Source organism: Passer montanus, unplaced genomic scaffold (genome assembly GCF_014805655.1).
Source record: "Passer montanus isolate IOZ18808 unplaced genomic scaffold, ASM1480565v1 scaffold12, whole genome shotgun sequence".
In the NCBI taxonomy this organism is placed as follows: domain Eukaryota; kingdom Metazoa; phylum Chordata; class Aves; order Passeriformes; family Passeridae; genus Passer; species Passer montanus.
Window position 1 is genome coordinate 14,654,156 of NW_024358722.1, and position 16,434 is coordinate 14,670,589.

General features: G+C 36.4%; 1 protein-coding gene across 2 annotated transcripts in view; it reads right to left on the reverse strand.

Annotated features, from left to right (window-relative positions):
- Positions 1-16,434, reverse strand: part of GPATCH2 (G-patch domain containing 2) — a 116,655-nt gene that overhangs the window by 98,679 nt on the left and 1,542 nt on the right. For both annotated transcript variants that reach the window (XM_039697993.1, XM_039697994.1), the window contains exons 2-3: positions 8,965-9,675; positions 3,674-3,735 (exon numbers count right to left, since the gene is read on the reverse strand). In XM_039697993.1, coding sequence (XP_039553927.1) covers positions 3,674-3,735; positions 8,965-9,675 — 773 coding nt within the window. The remainder of the gene's footprint in view (positions 1-3,673; positions 3,736-8,964; positions 9,676-16,434) is intronic.

A 16,434-nucleotide genomic window follows, 5' to 3' on the forward strand; every position in this document is an offset into this window, starting at 1 on the left:
TTGCAATTTAACTATTTCTTTGCCCAAAACAGGGTATCATCCACTAGTGTCTGAATAACAATAGTTTTGTTAACATTGTGTTGAAAGCTTAACTTGTAAAGTGCCTTTGACCTGTGCAGTGCCTTGAAACTGCAGGAGATCCTACTAGTTAGGGCTATCACAGAGTTGCTATTTTATGCTGCAATGCAAAACTAGATATTTTGGTTCACGAATCTTGTAAAATTTTCCTACACCAGGTATAACACTGCTTTATCATTAAAGTTTTTAATAATTGCAAAACAGCCAAGAAAATACAACCTGGAACAAAAGGAAAAGAGAGGAAAAAAAAGGGAAGTCATGAGGATTTCTCATACATAAGCTTCAACTGCTGCTCAGGTCTTTGAATTACTTTGTTGGCAGATTCTTCTATCTCCATACTTAAGAGCTTGATAGAATCACAGTATTTTTCCTATCTATTAAATCTTAGCCCTAAAATGCCCAATTTGAAAACCTCTGAAGAAAACACAACCCACAGAAAGTCACTTGAGGTTTCTTAATAGTTCAGCAGCTACCTTCTTCCCTCACAGTACCATCACAAAACATTTTCCATTATCTTTAAACTTTTGCTGACTAACTTTTCAGGGTTTGCAATGTTTCACAGAATAAAAACATTTGCCACATTGGGCCTACCAAAACTGAGCATCAATTACTTCTGCCAGAAGGAATTACCACAGTGGGACAGAGCACAACAAGAGAGCTACTTGTGCCCTCTCACATGACCTAATATAAGCACTTGGGTAACTTGGAAAAGGAAGGCAAACAAGGCTGGGCTCAGATGAGGACTTCATGGGAACCAAACAAATCAAACAAAGCTGGAAGACTGGAACAGTGAAAGGAAAAGAATACCTAAGTTTTAAAAAATGTTAGATGGTACAGCACATATTAGAAGTTGAAGAGAGGATTTTCAAGTCTCAACAATTTTCTCTTATCATAGCAATTGATGAGAATTAGCATGTATCTAGAACTATCCCAATTAGAGCTACACCTGTTTTTCTTTAATCAAATCATAAAAATTGAAACTCTTCTGAGTTTATGTCCACAGAAGATTAGGTACGGTAACAAGATCAGGCACTCCATAACTAAATACTCAGCTATTTATTTAAGTGGTCAAATGCTCCAAGAAATTGCCACTTCAGTCATTTTCCTAGAAAGTGTATCCCAAATGATGAATTTGGGAATTAATTGAAGTTTTATAAATACTATTTGTCTGCAATAAAAGAGATGTGATTCTTGATCTCAGAAACACAAAACAAACAAATGTTGCTCAGAAGAAAAGGAACCTCTTGTCCTTTGCTACCCAAACTTCTAAGTGATGGCAGGCACATAATTTAAACCAAGTATTTCACCAGACAACATTAATCAATCTCTGGTTCTCCATTTGACTTAGCAGAAACCTGAAGTCAGAAGTGCAGAAAATTTGAAGTACAAATGAGGTCAAGCTGCTGTTGCTCTGAACATAGATATATATAGATGTTAAAGATTAGATATTGATTAGATATAGATATCCTGGAGGAGGGACACTGGTTAGACACAAATTAGAGTCTAGCTTTGAAACTACAAAATAAAACCAGCAATTTCTTCCCTTAATACATTTTAATCCTGTCCTCTTCCAGCTTTGTTTATCACACCTAGGCTTTTCCTTTGCTTCTATCAGATTGACTTTCTCCTTCCTTCTTGTCAAACTTGCATATGTCTCAATTCAGCTACAAATTAACTCACAGAGATAAAATAACCTCACCTCAATTAAGGAGAGCACAAATTACTAGTATTTACTATTGGGGGGAATAAGCATTATTAGAAAATCAACAATTTTGGTTTTGAAGTAGGATCTCAGATAGTACTTTCATAGAAAAGTCTCACAAAACCAAAGCTATAATGCAGATTTAAAAGTATATGAATTCTACTCTGAAACTAACAGTCTTCCGATCATACCCACAAAATTATTAGTTCAAAGGAGGGATTGAAAAAATAATGTTTTGTCATATCCCTTTGACAATATCTCTTTCAGGTTTATTTATTGCTTTTCTTTTTATTTGTGTATCAGAATACATTTTCAGGTCTAATGCTTTCTGCTTGAAAATTGAAAGCTAAAACAAGATTCAAATATCAGACAAAACTAAGAACTACAACTACAACTTTAAAGAACCAGCACTAAAAAAGGTAACACCGTATCACTGAAAAAAACACAGTTGGTCACTAATTCCTCCTGTTTTCCCTTCCCACAAAATACATAAGAAAACCAGAAAGCAATATGTTTTCAGTCATATTATACAAAGATTTAAATAATATAGTTCAGGATTTAAGGATTAAAATATTTATAGAAATATATCAGAAAGTACTGGAAAAACATATGCAATTAGGAAGTGATAGGTCCTCTTACATACAAATGTAGAGAACAAATGCTTTAAAAATTCCAAGTCAGAAGAGAAATTCAAATAGGGAAGTAAAAACAAATCTGTTTGACTCATACTTAAAGACTTAATGCATTGTAGCACTGAATATAAATTAATCTAAATTTTCAAAGAGAACCTAAACTCTTAAAAAAACATGAGTTAGCACAACCGAAATCAGATACTCAGGTGGGGAGGTACAATTTGTGTAGCACAAGTTATCATTGAACAAGGAAGGTAACACTTCTGTTTTAAGTAGGAAAGATCCTCTCCCTACTGAAAAGAAATCCAACCTCCACAAAACCAGATGGAACTAGAAATTAAAAATTAAAAAAAATTTAAAAAAATTAAAAAAAAAAGGAAAAAACCCCCCAAACATTCCTTTAACCTAGTTTTGTGGAATGGGTCAGGATTTCATTTCTTGCACACACTCAAGTAGTGTTTGGCAAACTGTATAAGAAAATACCCTCTTGTTACCACTAACTTAAAATTTCCAACAGAAAAGCAAGTCTTAAATACTTGAGAGACTATGTTTTGTCTCACTTTTGTATCCTTTCAAAGATATCAAGTTCTTAATCCATCACAGCATAATATAGGTAAATGTGTTTCAATAAAGACTAGAGTGGATAAAAACACTAACCTTTTACTTCCACCCTCAATAGTTTTATCACAGAAAAACATGTGAAAACATTATGCATACTAAAAGAAAAGCTTCAATCTTCACTGCATTTCAGATTAAAGAAATGTTTCTCAGAGGGAAGATGTTAAACAGCTCAAATCTCAGTCTTAAACTGCAGAAAAAGTAGTTTGTTTGAAATTACTTTTCAAAAAAACTGTTGAATGAAAAAAAAACTATTAAAGAACCTTATCAGTTTGGAAGAAAAGAAAGAAAAAAACCATCTCAGGAATAGCATGAGAAACAGTACTACAATCAGAGTCCTGTCAGAAAAGTGGAGGAGCTAAACAATTAATATAGATGATTTTTAGGAGATGCTCAAGTTTTAAGTAACTACCACATTACAGAGGCTGTTTCTCAACATAGCTTTTGACTAAGTCATGTACTCAAGACACCCTCTGTTAATATTAAAAAAAAAGCCAAAACAGAAAGCAAACTATACTTCCACTCAGTAAGACGGTAACAGAAACTGAAATAAAATAATTAACCTACGAAATAACTTGTAACGCTTACAGAATTTCAACTGATGTGGTTTGAGGGGTGGAGAAGGGAAAGATTGTTTCAATACCTTGTCTTCCCTCATCATTGGTAAACAAACCAGCATCACTGCTGCTCAGACTGCTGGATTCACTGTAATAAGAGAAAGAGAGAAACAGATCAAAAGAACAATTGATCTTTCAGTCGTAAAATCTTAAGGAGACAAGGCTGTGCTCAGATTGAACTTAAGCCCAACAGAGATCGGAGAGAAAATAGGATGATTCTTTTTAATCAAACTGCAAATATCCCAGTTCCATTAACTACAAAGCATATTATTTTTGGCACATAAAACCATAGGAATCTAATGGTACCCTGACATTAAGCCAGATGTGGCTGCAACGAGGTGCTGACACAATTGATGCATTTTATTATCTCCTTCCATCAAATGCTCACTGCTCCCTTCTTATACTGTGCAATTCAGCTTGATCCTGGAACACCACTGCTCAATAAAATAGGAAAAGTCTCAATCAAAAGCAGCCTAAGCCTTCCTTCAGCACATGAAATATAAGAGTCTGAAATCGAATTACCTTTCTGAACATCATTTGCAAATATTCTGGAAAAGATATTGCTTAAGATTTCATGACATACTACTCAGGGAGAACAGAAAAAGTTTATAACAAAGCTAGCCAAATAAATGAAAAGAAAGGCCATCCTGAAGAAAATAAATATGATTCATGATCATAACATCAACAACAACAACAAAAAACAAAGCACAGTTTACTTTGCTATGAGTTCCAGCATGGAGTTAAAATTAGAATGTGTGTATACAACATGCATACACATCTCTATATTTAAAGACATGAGTAGGTATTTATGTAGTTCTTTGCTGAATGCATTGTCACATACAATAATCCACGTGTTCCTAAATAGTAAATCAGACTGGTCTTTTAATAACACAGACAGCACTTCGTTGAGATTCACATGAAAGGACTTTTCTGTAAACCTTTTATTTCACTTTTTATCAAGAGAGTAGCTATGTTATAGAGGTAATATTCTCATTAACATTTTTATCATATTTTACTTAGTTTGATACGTAGAACAACTTGAAAAAAAACCCAAACACTTCAGTTCAGCACACAAATTCAAGTATATTTAATAAATACTATGGCTACTCTTGATGTGCCCGTACAAGCCACTCACAAGAACTTTATGTCTGTTTACCTTTGTATACTCATTCATATTACAATTTGCATGCTGTCCTATACTTAAAATCAACTGTTTCCAATTATTTTTATTTTTTAATACTAAATTATTTTTATTTTTCTATCAAATAACTAGTACACTTGAGGAAATTATGTCCTTTTAAATTCTGATTTCTTACAAAAGCTAGTCTCAGGTTTTTTAATATATTAATTATTAATATGAATATATGAACTATACACAATTAATCTAATTAATATTTAATTATAAGCATATATATTTGTTTTAATATCTTCCTTTGGGAGGCATCCCAGCAGGATTTGGAACACAATATGGTAGCAGGTGACACAAAGTCACGTTTGGGTTTTTTAAAGCATCTATCTATCTATCTACAGACATAGCTCTGCGCTTGAAGATTTAAGTTGCCTTAATCTTGGCTGTATCTTAGGCTTATTCAAATTCTTGATGCATAAGCAACACTCACACTATAACTTATAGAGAACAGAATCAGAACAGACTGAAGTACTTGCACAATTGTCCTAAGCGGAAGTAAGGTGATGTGCAAGCAATGAGAATGGAACCATCTTTTGTGAGGGACACCAAGACTTGAACTTTCCAATACTGCAAGTCCTAGTAATTCCCTTTTAGTAAACATCCCATCCCTACTTTAATTATAACATGGATGACTTTAGTCTCTGTAGATTTCATTGTGCCCAATTTTACATGCTCCATTTCAAAGTAAACAACATCCCTTCTTCGTAGATTCTTCTTGTGCATTTATTGCTTAATTGCATGTTTTAAAATAAAGTCACGAAATCCTTTCAACCCTGATATTTCAGCCAATTTCCCAACCAAAATTTCCAATTTTAAGAACAGTTTCCATCCCTTTTTTAAGTAAGATATTTAAATTGTGAAATAATTCTCACTGAAGGACTAGTCAGCACATAAAAACATAACCACTTGAAATTTTTGAAAAAAAAATAAATCTAAAAACAGTTAAGAATTCAAACTAACACTGACATATCCCTGGCAGCCAGAGGGGTCACACTCCTCAGACCACAGTCACATTGGGCAGGGATTCAGTTGAGATAATTGCTACAGGGCAGTCATTTCACTGAATAAATTTAAAACCTCTGGAATTAATACACTAATAGCCAAGTAGATGAAAGCTGCTATGATGGAATATATTTCCAGTTTTAATATAATTTTGCAGAGTATACTGCTTCTTCCTTTGCTTTGTAATAAGAATTCCACTCCCAGTAAGACTTCAGTGAAAATGGAAAAACCCACAGACTCCTTTGAGTCCTATAAAATAGTGTGTTCAAGCAAAAATTTGGAAGAACAGCTAAGCTATCCAAAAAGCTTTCACATCTTTGTTTCTGTATTTCTGGAAACAAAGAAGAAATACTTGTCACTTGCAGTTCCTACAACTAATGAGCTGTCTGGTGCCTTGGATTTACATGAGACATGGGAGCTTTGTGCTCTCCCCAGGACCTGACCAGCTCCTGTTTTCCCCCTAGCCACAGTGGGTGGTGCCTCTGAGCTTCACTGCTGCTTCTCTTTCAAAACAGGCAATTCAGATTTCACCTCTCTTTAGTCACTTCAAACACAAAAAAGTGCCAAAGCTTGTGGGAATTAAATAGCACCCAGAACATCACACACTGCTGAATTTGGCTGAAACTAACCAAAAGCTGTACATTGAGGATAAGGATGGGTAAGCTGTGATCACAAAAATCTCATTTCCAGTGCTTAAAACAATCCTCCCAGGAATTCATCTTTGGGAGCATTTAGATGCAGACATTTCAAGAGTTTGAAGACTCCTCTTCCAACTTCAGAATCATGCACTTAAAACCTGGTTATTGGTGTTTGGCGTTTGAACACTCACATACAGAGATAAAGGACTGCCAAAGAACTGCGATTTAACATTTTAAATGTGCACTTCTAAAACACATTACTTTCAAATAATGTCATGTATACTGAAAACTTCTGACTGGTTTTAGAGCCAAGCAATCTAACTCCCATTAAAATTATCAGTTTTGTTTTGTTTCTAAAAAACAAACTTCTAAAACATTAGTCCTATTTTTAATAATTACTGAACTACTGCACTGAATACTACTGCACACACCATGGCATACAAAACAAAACCAACTTTGTATACATTTCATTCTTTCTCTTCCAGCAAGTGCTGCTGAAGTGCAAGTGTTATCCAAGATGCTTTGTTAGCTCTTTGTATTTTACACAATCCCATACACCCTTTTAAAATCTAAGCTTTCACTTTCAGAACAGACTTTTCTTAAGAGTTTGATGGTTCTTTCAAATTCTTCCAGCTAAATGATCTCTAATAAAGGCAGCATTGCAACTAAGTAAAGTTAGATTAAAACAAGTTAAAATTATGAACATACAAAAAATTATGATACTGTATCACCTGAGAGCCTTAGATACAGCAGATTTCTAACCACACTATGAAATGCAAGTTTTCTAATTCAGTGATTTCAAAACTTTCTGGTACAGCTGACCATTGAAAGAAATTCAGTAGAATGACATACTCAACTGTGTGCATCAGCAGAAAACCCTATGAAAACGAGAATGGTTTCAAAGACTATTTACTGGGGCCATATACAAGCATTTGGAATATGACTTGAGCAAAAGCAGCATTTGAGGTAACAAAAACATCAAGCATTTGGAAGAGGATGATCAATTTTTCCAATAATAACATTTCTTTTGAGAAAGAAGATTCAGACTGACCTTATTTGTTTGGTTATGGGAGTCTACAAGATCAATCCTTATTGCTCACTCTTCTCTCCACTCAAAAATTAGCTACAGAACTTTTGAGTTGAAGAACTGTTACCCTTGTAGCATAACAGAAAGTCTTTCATAAATAAAAAATGCAACAAGACTACGGAGATATGAAAACACTGGCTCCTAGTTGAGGGAAATTTTTAAACATCTGTCCCAGACTTGGAGGAACAGACTCCAAGTATTATCAAAGAAAAGACAAGTTTTCTAACGGCTTCCTGACAGTACAGACTCCTAACTTGCATGTCAAAGGGAGATGTGTACACTGGCTGCCCTGAAGGATGAGTTCTGCTCTAGTAATTAACATGTAAGGAAAAATGCTTAAGGCTTGGGACTTATTCAGCTCTTCCAGCTGCTTCTCGTTCACAGGTAAGGGACAGCACCAGTACATAACAAAAAGACTTAGGACTTTTCTGACCATAACTGGAGTTAGTCATTTACCAATGCTGCTGTTATTACAGCAACCAATCTGACTGCTCTGGTCAAAACCACTCTCTGAACCTCAATTCTACCTGTCCAGTAAGAAAAAGGCTTAACAGTTTATAGATAAAATACCTACAAAAAAACCAGGGACACCAGTGCCGTCAAGGAACTGATCAAAATTATATCTTTCAAGATGTGTCTGTCTTGCTGACACTTCTGCATGTGGAATAAACAAAATCAGCACAGTTAACGTCCCCTGTGCACAGTGGAAAAATGACTTACACCTTACTGTGTTGTCAAAATAGTACTTTGGAAACAATTACCAATGTAGTATGACTGTTGTCTGGAATGGATGGATGAGGTGTACTGCCAAAGGGTCATCATTCCTCTATTTTTCTAATGGTAAGCTCAGGTGTTTCTGAACTGTAAATTGGTTTTTGCATTTCGTAAATGATATATATCCTTGGCAACCTGCAGACTTTTTATGCCCATGACACACCAAAACATACTGTCTAAATGGTGACTCTAAACACTGACAACCTTTCTGACAAATAGAGATAACAATCAAAGCACCAATGTCTAGAAATTGGAAAAACACTAAATTCTTATCTGACAACTGCTACCAGTTGAAATACCCAGAAAAACCTGTGTCATTCATACGTGTATTTTGTCATGCTTGATATTGAAACAATTAGAACATATCATTTCACTAAACTGTTTTCTTGGTTATTCCTCTGCTACATCACTCTCTATTTTATGCCGAATTCCTCAACCTGAACAACTAATATGTAAAAAATAGTAGATGTAAAAAAATAAGAGTAAATTGTTAGAACAGATACTATTGGTGCTAGAACTTAAACTCTGGAATCAACAAAAAATCTAAAGAGTCTCAATACAAGCAACAGTAATAAATGCAAACAAATATTATCCAAAGTTTGTGTAAAAAGAAAAAGGAAGAATAACCTGTCACTCATGTTCTCATCTGAGCCTTTTTGCTCCTCATATTCCATTTTGTCCTTATTTGCTTGATTCACTTCTTCATTTTCTACAACTACTCCTTCATCCAAGATTTCTGGACCTTGTCGAGCTGCAGATACTTTTCTTTTTTTCACTTTGCTCTTGGAAAACTCCTGGTGCTGGTATGATTTATTGTTATTGTCCATTTCTTGATCTCTGCTGTTATCCTGTTGAGTTATTGTCAGTGCATTAGAAACTTCTGATGGCAGATCTATTGCCATGCGTTTTACCTTTCTCCTCCTACGCAAAGTTCTGTTTCCCAAACTGTCCACAGCCAAATCTGGTTCGTGCCACAGAGGTCTTTTGCCTCTAATGTTATTTAAGTTTGAGGAAGGCCTACGTTTAGCAACCAACAGCTGGTCATCAGAATCACTGTGGTCTTTCTTGGTAGCATGATTCTCCCTGTAGTCTTTGTTTGATTCCTCCAAACTGGAATCAGAGCCTTCACTTAGGCAATGACCAGTCTCCCAGGGGTGATGGGTGGTAAATGAACGTCTTTTCCGTCCTCTCCTTTTCCTCGCCTGTCTCTTTAGAAGACAAGACACACTTCGAGAATGATCTCCAGTATCAGCAAAACCTCCTCTGGCTTGCTCTGAACTTTCTTCCAGCGCCGAGACCAGATCATGAACCAGCTCCTCCATAGTCCTACTGAAATGCCTATAGATTTCAAAGGAAAAAAACACACAAGAAAACAACAAATGAATTAAAAGTGCTAAGCATAAATTACAACAACTTCATAGGGCAAAATAATTTTAGACACTTTAGGCAAGGCAGAATAATCTTTATAGGATGACCATTGACTCTTTCTGCCAAGAGACAAAACCTTGCCAACCACTCCTACAGAATTTGAAGCATACCAGCATAAGTTCCTTTTAAAAGATATCTTCCCAGCTTTCTGTCTTGGAAAGAAGAGGCAGCCAGGGGGTTCCCCCATTGGTTTGTGGCCTCACTGCTATTGCTTAGTTTTAATTAATTTCATGACACTTATATGACTGTCAGGGATTCCACATGGCAAGAGCATCAACAGTGAGCATTCAATCTAACTGTGCGTAAGGAGCACATTTTAAATTAAGAATGGGAAATGGAATACATAATATTGTTCTTGATGTACTACATTAATGAGTTCTGTTTAAAACTTTCATTATGATAAAATATTTTTAAGGATGATTATCTCTTAATGCTGCCTAAATGCTAAAATGAAGTTAAGACAGCAATTCTTGGATAATATGACTTTTTGCTACTAGCAAATACGTCTGTCTTTCCAAATGGCTGATATCTGTTTGATTTTTAAAAAATAGTGATTCAATGAATTTATACTGGGTTGAGAGAATACCCAACTACAGATAATTCTAGAGTATTGAATGCAAAGTTTCCTATCACATGTAGGTACTTGCATCCATAGAATCCCATGCTTGCATAAGGAAAAAAAAACCCTACATACACAGTGCCAAATTTAGGCCTTACCCTTTTAATGTTTTGCTTCTTCCTCTTCAAATTTCACTAGCATTTAGCATGTCTTTAACTCAGTATGCTTCAGTAAGTTCACCCATGCATTACATGAATGTAATTACAAAAACATTAAATGATTGCTGCTGAACTCTAATCCTTCTCTGAAGGCTGAGAACCTTCTCCATATACATAGCAATTAGACTCTTATATCAAAACATCAGAAGACCCCTTTTCTTGAGGTAAAGCAAAGAATACTTTTAATGCTTGCTGCTACACCACACAAACTGATACGTATGGAAGACATTGTACATTCAGCAAATTATACACAGGACATTTAAAAACAAGACTCTTCACTTCATTTTACAATATAAATGGTTGGAGAAACCTATAATAACAAGACTTCTACACATATTCAGTGGTGCTGTGAAGAAAACCTAGACAGATCATAGACAGCTTCGCTCTGCCACTTAGCACAAACTCCAACATCAAAAGTACTAATGGTGATGGCTGAATGGGCAGTCTTAAATACGAATGGAGGAAATGAAGAACATGTTTAAGAAGAAATCCAAATGCTCATGAAATATATTACCTAAAGAAGTTATATATTCTCATTTTAAACCATTTTCAGAAATACTTATTTTATATATTTCAATTGCAGGAACAATAAAAGCACAGACAGTGGTAGAAATATAAGTTTATTTTGAATTCTCAAAACTGCTGCATCACTTGCATAATTTCCCATACCTCTTTTCCTGTCCTGATGTAACCTCTAGTCATATTACTCTCTCTTAATGTTTTCTTTGGATCTTAGTAGAGCAGAATTATATTGTCTTGTAAACAGTGAGACAGCTCTGAAAAAGTGTGACACATTCTCCTTAGTCTGTTTGGTTAACAAGATGCTTAAACAGATGCACTACTCCATGTTTCTCCATGGCTGCAGCTGGAGTGGGAGGGCACTCACTCCTTTAGCCCTCCTGTTAAATACCTATGAGGACAGGCAATCCCCAGAGGTGCAAGTATCAGAAAGTATCAGATACTTGCACCCAGAGGTGCAAGTATCAGAAATGTCATGCCCTAGAGATGTAAGGGCTTTTCTGCACTCATTTTACAGAAGCCATAACACTTCAACAGACAAACGGCAGCACATTTGGGTTAATTTGAGACACCAATTCCCTCAAACACCTGCCCAGCCCTTCCTGCCACACACTTTTGCATCTATGGCAAACTGATAGAAGTGGAGGTGCACTAAAACATGAACTTGTAGGCTTAAACCCAGATTTAACTCTCCAAATGAACAGATTTCTGCTAACCTGCCAGAATATGAACTAGCTTAAATAAATCTCTTACAGCCCATTCTCTTAGCGATCTTGCAGCACAAAGCAAAAGGAAAAGAGAAGACAGGGACACTAACGCCTTGCACCATAATTTATAATTAATTCCTTCAATTCAGTATCCCTAATCTGTATGGATAACTACGTCACTAAAATCAATGTAGCTCCTAGAGTGGACATACCAATTTACTCCAGGTAATGGCATGAGTATGGTGGTAAAATTGCCTTAGTTCCAAAATACTTCAAAGATCAAACACAATATGTCCAGCTCTGAGTTTTATACCTGAATGAAACTTGCCCTGAATTCCTCCCAAAATACTGCAATATAGATGGTTCCCAGACCAAAAGACAAAACTCAAGAAAAGTGAACATCCTCAAGTGTTTTGAAGTAAAGGGATAACAAGATCCTTAAATGACTCTGAGCAGTAAAGGACTTACCTTCCAGCAGACTATAACTTTGAATATTATGCATTCCTGAATTAATCTTTTCTACTGAATATCAAGTCTCTTGATTGAAACTGCTGAATTAAGATTTGTACAGAGCTGTGACCTTATTTGCCCTAAAAACAGCAGCAATGTATAATATTACTGTATCACAGCTTCATCACCTCCTACACAGATCAGACAAATTAGTATTTTAATTATTTCAACATGTTTCCTTAGGATGATTACAATAATTACTTGACCAATTTGGGACAGTGCAATAGATTGAGAATGCAAATACAAACCACTTCAGCTTTCTATTCACATTCCACTTTCAACATGCCAGTGGTCCACACTAAAACTCCTTTTCCTGAAAACCCAAAAAATCTCTTTTGCTTAATTTTATTGGTGCTCTCATTTCTCCTGCTACAATTGAAGAAAAAAAACCCCTCAAAAATAGAACAGTTAATCTGAAGTCTATCTGGCTGCTGCTGTCTCCAAAAATCCAGGAGCACATTTCTATTATAGCATTAATCAGACAAACTCAGTTTTGAAACTTTTGCTATTGTTCACAACCAGCTGTCAAGCCTATGAAACAATTTTAATCATTGCTGCAGATGGGACTGTAACAAAAATATTTGCATTTGAAACAAGTTGAAAAATAACGACAAGAAGTATTGAGGACATTACCAGTGAGCATCAGCAGTGTTCAGTAAGATAAAAAATTTCAAAGGTTGTAACAACAAATGTAGAGCAACATATTGAGGTACATAAAATATTAAGATGAGCCACAGTTTAGCACGACTCACATAAGGCTATAAAAATGCTGTTACAGCAACAGCCCACAGCTAGCAATAAACTGTAATGTCCTCACTAAGAGAGGATCCTACTTTACTACAAGAAAATCTAGTTTGCCTACACTGACCTTTACATTTATCTGAAGCAATTTTAATGTAGTTCACCAAAGGCTGACCCATTTCCTCTCCAACCCTTACCAGAACAGACCATATAAGTCCTGTTTGCAGAGAACAGCATAACTGCTTTCACCTGCTCCAAAACAGATCACACAGCTTTCGTTCAGTATAAATACTCAAACTGAAAATCCTAATGGAAATAATTGACACTCACTTCTTCAGTGAAAATTAAGAATAATTTGTGTTACCTCACACCTAAAGCATATAACAATGAAGAGCTCTGACTGCTCATAAAGTATTTAAGAAACACACAGTGATGGAAAAGTTAATTTAGTTGCACAACTCTTAAGAGGCATTACATCTTGCCGAACCAACAGACGCATTTACCTTTACTTTCTAGTTCTACACCTTTTCCTGTTAAACAGGACTGGGGCTTCTTGCAGCTAAATTCATGCTGCATCTGTGCTTCATCAGTTCTAGAAAGAACCATGAGTTTTGCTTCCTTCACAAACTACCTTGATCACACGCTAAGAGCACAACAGAAATCAAATAGTTCCTTCAACCTTGGGATTAAAAAACCTGACTTCCAACAATCTTTTCCCATATGGATTCTCTGATGTACCCACGGAGTGCTTTATCTTCAGATAGGTACTAATTTGAATCCCATTCTCTACCTCAGAAGTTATTTTCACAAAAGCACTGACTTTGAGAACTCTGCTTTATTAATGAGCATGACTGAAATTTGAGTTGAAGAGGTGCAAGTATTTGGGAGAGAGCAGCACATGATAAATCTCACTGCTTTACTTGAAGAATTTACAGATTCTAAAAAGAGAACTATCATGGTTCTTGGGACACACAAAGGGGGAAGCAAAACAAAGCAACACAATTAAGTAAAAATTATTAAAAATCTGGCAAGAGACTGTGGTAGATTACAAAATCACTGACAAACCTCTGTTACATAAAAGATTATGCTTCCCTTCTTCCTAGGTAACAAGATGAGGAAATGGCCTCAAGCTGCACCAGGGGAAGTTTAGAAAAAAATTATATTAGGAAAAATTTCTTCACTACAAAGAAAAGAATTAGGAAAGAATGGTCAGGTATTGAACCAAACTGCCCAGAGAAATGGTGGAAGCACTGGTGAAAGTGTTCAAAAAACCTGTGGATGCGGCACCTGGGGACACGGTTTAGTGGTAAATATGACAGTGCTGCTGTAACAGACTCTGCCTCAGAGGTCTTCCCAAACTGAACGATTCTATGAGTAGAAAGTGAAGCTGTGCCTAGACTATTTAAACTCCCTGTCATTAAAATGCCATCACTAAGAGGTGGACAAAGCATCCCATTCCACATCCACACCTAGTTATATCCTTTGGCACCGTCTGCTGGACCACCAGGTATGCAAAGCTACAGCACAAGCCATCCTTTCCATCCTATATCAACCACCACTGCAGGGGATAAGAGCTACCTGTATTTACTTGCCACATCTGGAGGTGGAAAAGTTGGGAGGGTGTGTTTTAAATGTTCCTGGTTGTTAGAAAGGGTTAAGTTAATAATAACTAGAGTTTGTGAAGACAAAAATAAGAAGAGGAGGGATTGAGAGGAAAACTAATATCTTTACAAACAACTTTATGGGTGAAGGTGTGGGTTGTTAACATCTTTGAAAAGGGCCTTAAGTCTCTACTGACTGCGGACAGCAGGTTCCTCAAAGAGCCCAGGCAGCTCTGCTCCTGAAACAAACAAGTGGGGGTCTGCACAAGGCTGAGCTTCTGAACTTTGGGATAAAATAGTAGGTTCAAGAGGGGAATATGTAGTAGGCATTTAGGGAAGGCTGTACCTTCCTAGCGCCACAGACAATGGGGAAAGGAAGAGGTCAAAGGAGTTTAGGATAAAAGGGGGCTGCACCCTCCAAAACCTCTAGAAAATGCCATGGGTGTGTGCCCTGGTGGACATTTTTTTTTTTTCTCGCTCCCTTTATTTGAATAAAGTTGCAGGACTCCTCCTTTTTGGGCATAACCCTCTGCCATTTGTGGATTTTCCTGACACGAGGAAGAACCTCTTTACTGTGCAGGGCACGAAGCACTGGAACAGGTTGACCGTAGAGAGTGTGGAGTCTCCCTCACCAGTGGTATTGAAGAACCATTTGGACACAATCCTGTGCCCCGTGCTCTGGGATGACCCTGCTTGAGCAGGGAGGTTGGATCAGATGACCCACTGTGGTCCTTTCCAGCCTGACCACTTCTGTAGTTCTGTCCTATACAACACAAAGTATTTCAGAAGTGATATAATTTTATCACCTATTATACTGCTGATCCCCCTAAAAATTAGAACCAGGCTAACTTGCAGTAAGTACATCTGACTCTTCTGAAACCGCTGCTTATCTCAGAAGGCACAACAATAAATACTATCAGTCTACACATATTAAACAGTGAAAAGGTGCTCAGCACAGAGCAATAGCATACAGTCAGAAAGATGCTGACATGAACTGCATTTAACAAGGCTCTAACACAAAGGAATTGGTCAGCCAGAAATGAGATTTGGAGCAATTTATCATGAGAGGGAGCAATTCTTGCAATCCCATTGCTGCCATTTACTGATATGCTTGCCCTTTTCAGAAGTATGACTTCATTAATTAATTGCCAAGGTGCCAAATCACATGACCTGTCAAATCATGGTAATACCCTAAAGCACCAAAGTCATTATCAAAAGAATCAGAGTGCCCAGCAAGTATCCAAACGGCAAACTAATCTAAAATTGCCACGTGAACTTACAATTTAAAAAAACATTCTGCTTTGGAGGAGCTTTACCACCCAAAGTGAAAAATTTTACTCTGTGGCTGTTCTGAACCTACTCACCTCTTTAGGATCTTAATGCTTTTAGAAAGCACAAGTTCTTAATTTTCTACATCAAGTATTAGACACTATAAAAAGTATTTTCCTGCACCCCACTCAAACAGTCCTCTTTTAACAGAGAGCTTCTGAAATAACTTGTGTAGAAAAATAAGAGAGCAGCTCTGAGGACTGGTCAGATTTTTCATGGACAACATTTCAACATTTTCCTCTGTATTGAATTCCTCTGAGCAGTGTACTAGCATAAGTAATATCATTACTGCATGATGACAATTACAGAAAAATATGCCTACTCCTCATCCTGCTGAGGGCTACTCTAGAAGCCTCTGGAACTAAAGTACTTTATGTAGACACAAAATAAGAAAATTTGAAGACAAATGACAGGTCAAATAAATAGTGAAGACTTTGACAGAACACAGATACTTGTTTGGAATGTCTTGGGCAATGTTTCCACTG